This window comes from Eucyclogobius newberryi, unplaced genomic scaffold (genome assembly GCF_026437365.1).
Source record: "Eucyclogobius newberryi isolate DKJ021-1_F unplaced genomic scaffold, fEucNew1.0.hap1 SCAF_4, whole genome shotgun sequence".
Taxonomy (NCBI): domain Eukaryota; kingdom Metazoa; phylum Chordata; class Actinopteri; order Gobiiformes; family Gobiidae; genus Eucyclogobius; species Eucyclogobius newberryi.
Window position 1 is genome coordinate 41,211,533 of NW_027316056.1, and position 2,500 is coordinate 41,214,032.

The 2,500-nt window shown below is 58.1% G+C and overlaps 1 protein-coding gene across 2 annotated transcripts in view; it reads right to left on the reverse strand.

Moving 5' to 3' along the window:
* Window positions 1–862: 862 nt before the first annotated feature.
* Window positions 863–2,500, reverse strand: part of pex6 (peroxisomal biogenesis factor 6) — a 22,505-nt gene continuing 20,867 nt past the window's right edge. The window contains exons 18-20 of one of the 2 annotated variants that reach the window (XM_072462951.1): window positions 2,083–2,160; window positions 1,655–1,794; window positions 867–1,165 (exon numbers count right to left, since the gene is read on the reverse strand). In XM_072462951.1, the coding sequence (XP_072319052.1) occupies window positions 1,035–1,165; window positions 1,655–1,794; window positions 2,083–2,160 (349 nt within the window). In that variant the 3' untranslated portion in view covers window positions 867–1,034. Of the gene's footprint in view, window positions 1,166–1,654; window positions 1,795–2,082; window positions 2,161–2,500 lie in introns of both variants that reach the window. The other variant, XM_072462952.1, reaches the window with a different exon arrangement.

Consider the following 2,500-nt stretch of genomic DNA (forward strand, 5'->3'; position numbering starts at 1 on the left):
TGGCACCTATCACTGCCCCCCTGTGGCACCTGTGACTGTCCCCCCGTGGCCCCTGTGACCCCTCCCCCCGTGGCCCCTGTGACTGTCCCCCTGTGGCCCCTGTGACTGTCCCCCTGTGGCCCCTGTGACTGGCCCCCCGTGGCCCCTGTGACCCCTCCCCCCTGTGGCCCCTGTGACTGTCCCCATGTGGCACCTGTGACTGTCCCCCTGTGGCACCTGTGACTGTCCCCGTGTCGCACCTGTGACTGTCCCCCTGTGACTATCCCCCTGTGACTGTCCCCATGTGGCACCTGTGACTGTCCACCTGTGGCACCTGTGACTGTCCCCCTGTGGCACCTATGACTGTCCCCCTGTGGCACCTGTGACTGTCCCCGTGTCGCACCTGTGACTATCCCCCTGTGACTGTCCCCATGTGGCACCTGTGACTCCCCCTGTGGCAATTGTGACTGTCCCCCTGTGGCACCTGTGACTGTCCTCCTGTGGCCCCTGTGACTGTCCTCCTGTGGCCCCTGTGACTGTCCTCCTGTGGCCCCTGTGACTGTCCTCCTGTGGCCCCTGTGACTGTCCTCCTGTGGCCCCTGTGACTGTCCTCCTGTGGCCCCTGTGACTGTCCCCCTGTGGCACCTATCACTGCCCCCCTGTGGCACCTGTGACTGTCCCCCCGTGGCCCCTGTGACCCCTCCCCCCGTGGCCCCTGTGACTGTCCCCCTGTGGCCCCTGTGACTGTCCCCCTGTGGCCCCTGTGACTGGCCCCCCGTGGCCCCTGTGACCCCTCCCCCCTGTGGCCCCTGTGACTGTCCCCCTGTGGCCCCTGTGGCCCCTGTGACTGTCAGAAGAAAGAGTTTGAAATCAGTCGAAAGTACTTTTAATTTACATTTGTACATTTTAAATATTTACATTAAACAATGTTAATTTTGAAATCATTTAAAAACTGTTCAAAACAAAAGTGGAGCTGAACCAGGGCCTCGTCAGGGCCTCGTCAGGGCCTCGTCAGGGCCTCGTCAGGGCCACGTCAGGGCCACGTCAGGGCCTCGTCAGGTGTCCGTCAGCTGGAGGTTCTTGTATCGCTGCAGTTCTCGTTCAGACACTGAAGGTTTAAAATCTTTAACAGCGACAGAAAAGTCCTCCAGAGAGAGACGCACCACAGAGTCCTCGCTGTCCAGATCTGAGAGAGAGAGAGAGGGGGGAGGGGGAGAGAGACGGAGGGAGGGAGGGAGGGAGAGAGGAGAGAGGGGGGAGGGGGGAGAGGGAGGGAGAGAGGGGGAGAGAGAGAGAAGGAGAGAGAGGGAGGGAGGGGGAGAGAGACGGAGGGAGGGAGGGAGAGAGAAGGGGGAGAGAGAGAGAAGGAGAGAGAGGGAGGGAGGGAGAGGGAGGGGACACAAAAAAAGAGCGAGAGAAAAAGAACCAGACAAAAAGAGTAAACGAGCGAAAGAGAGAAATAAACAAATACTGGAACGATCTAAAACACAAAGTGTCAAAGTGGAACCAAACTAATAATAACGAGGTTCAACGTTAGAGATACAAACAACGCCATTCGCTCATCGCTTTGGGGCGTTTCCACGGTAACGATATTCAAACTTTAAACGCATTAGTTCAGACTTTACACCATTTCAGACGCTAAAGTGGCTGGAGCAGTAAAGACGGCGGCGTTTACCCCGGTCGATGAGGGCGATCTTCCTCTTGAGGGCGCTGGTCATGGCGTCGCAGCACAGCGCGTACAGGTCGGCGCCCGTCATGTGACCCGGGCACCGCTCCAAGATGGCCGACAGGTCCACGCGCGGCTCCAAGTCGAACCTGAGGGAGGACGATCGGTTTAACCCCCACTGGAGAACGCCCAGAACACTGCCCCCCACTGGAGAACGCCCAGAACACTGCCTCCCACTGGAGAACGCCTGCAGCGCCCAGAACACTGCCCCCCACTGGAGAACGCCCAGAACACTGCCCCCCACTGGAGAACGCCTGCAGCGCCCAGAACACTGCCCCCCACTGGAGAACGCCCAGAACACTGCCCCCCACTGCAGGTGTTTTAAATGACAAATATCATGCATTAATTGTGTGTGTGTGTGTGTGTGTGTCTCGTACTTCCTGAGAATGGCCTGGAGCACCTGCAGCTGTGACTCTCGGTCTTCATTCACGCCGACATAAACCAGTTTGTCGAACCTGAAGCAGGAAACGGGAAACGCCATCAAAGGGACAATTACGACGCGGCAACGACACTGTAACGACCCTGACGAGGCGGCGGCGTGGTAACGACTACACGATAACGACGCTGTAACAACACGGTAACGACGCTGTAACAACGCTGCAACGACACTGTAACGACACTGACGAGGCGGCGGCGCGGTAACGACGCTGAACGACGCTGTAACACCGTAACAACGCTGTAACGACACGCTAACGACGTAACAACGCGGTAAACGACACGATAACGACGCTGCAACGACACTGACAAGGCGCGGAAGTAGCAGTAGTAGTAGTAGTATTAGTAGTAGCAGCAGAA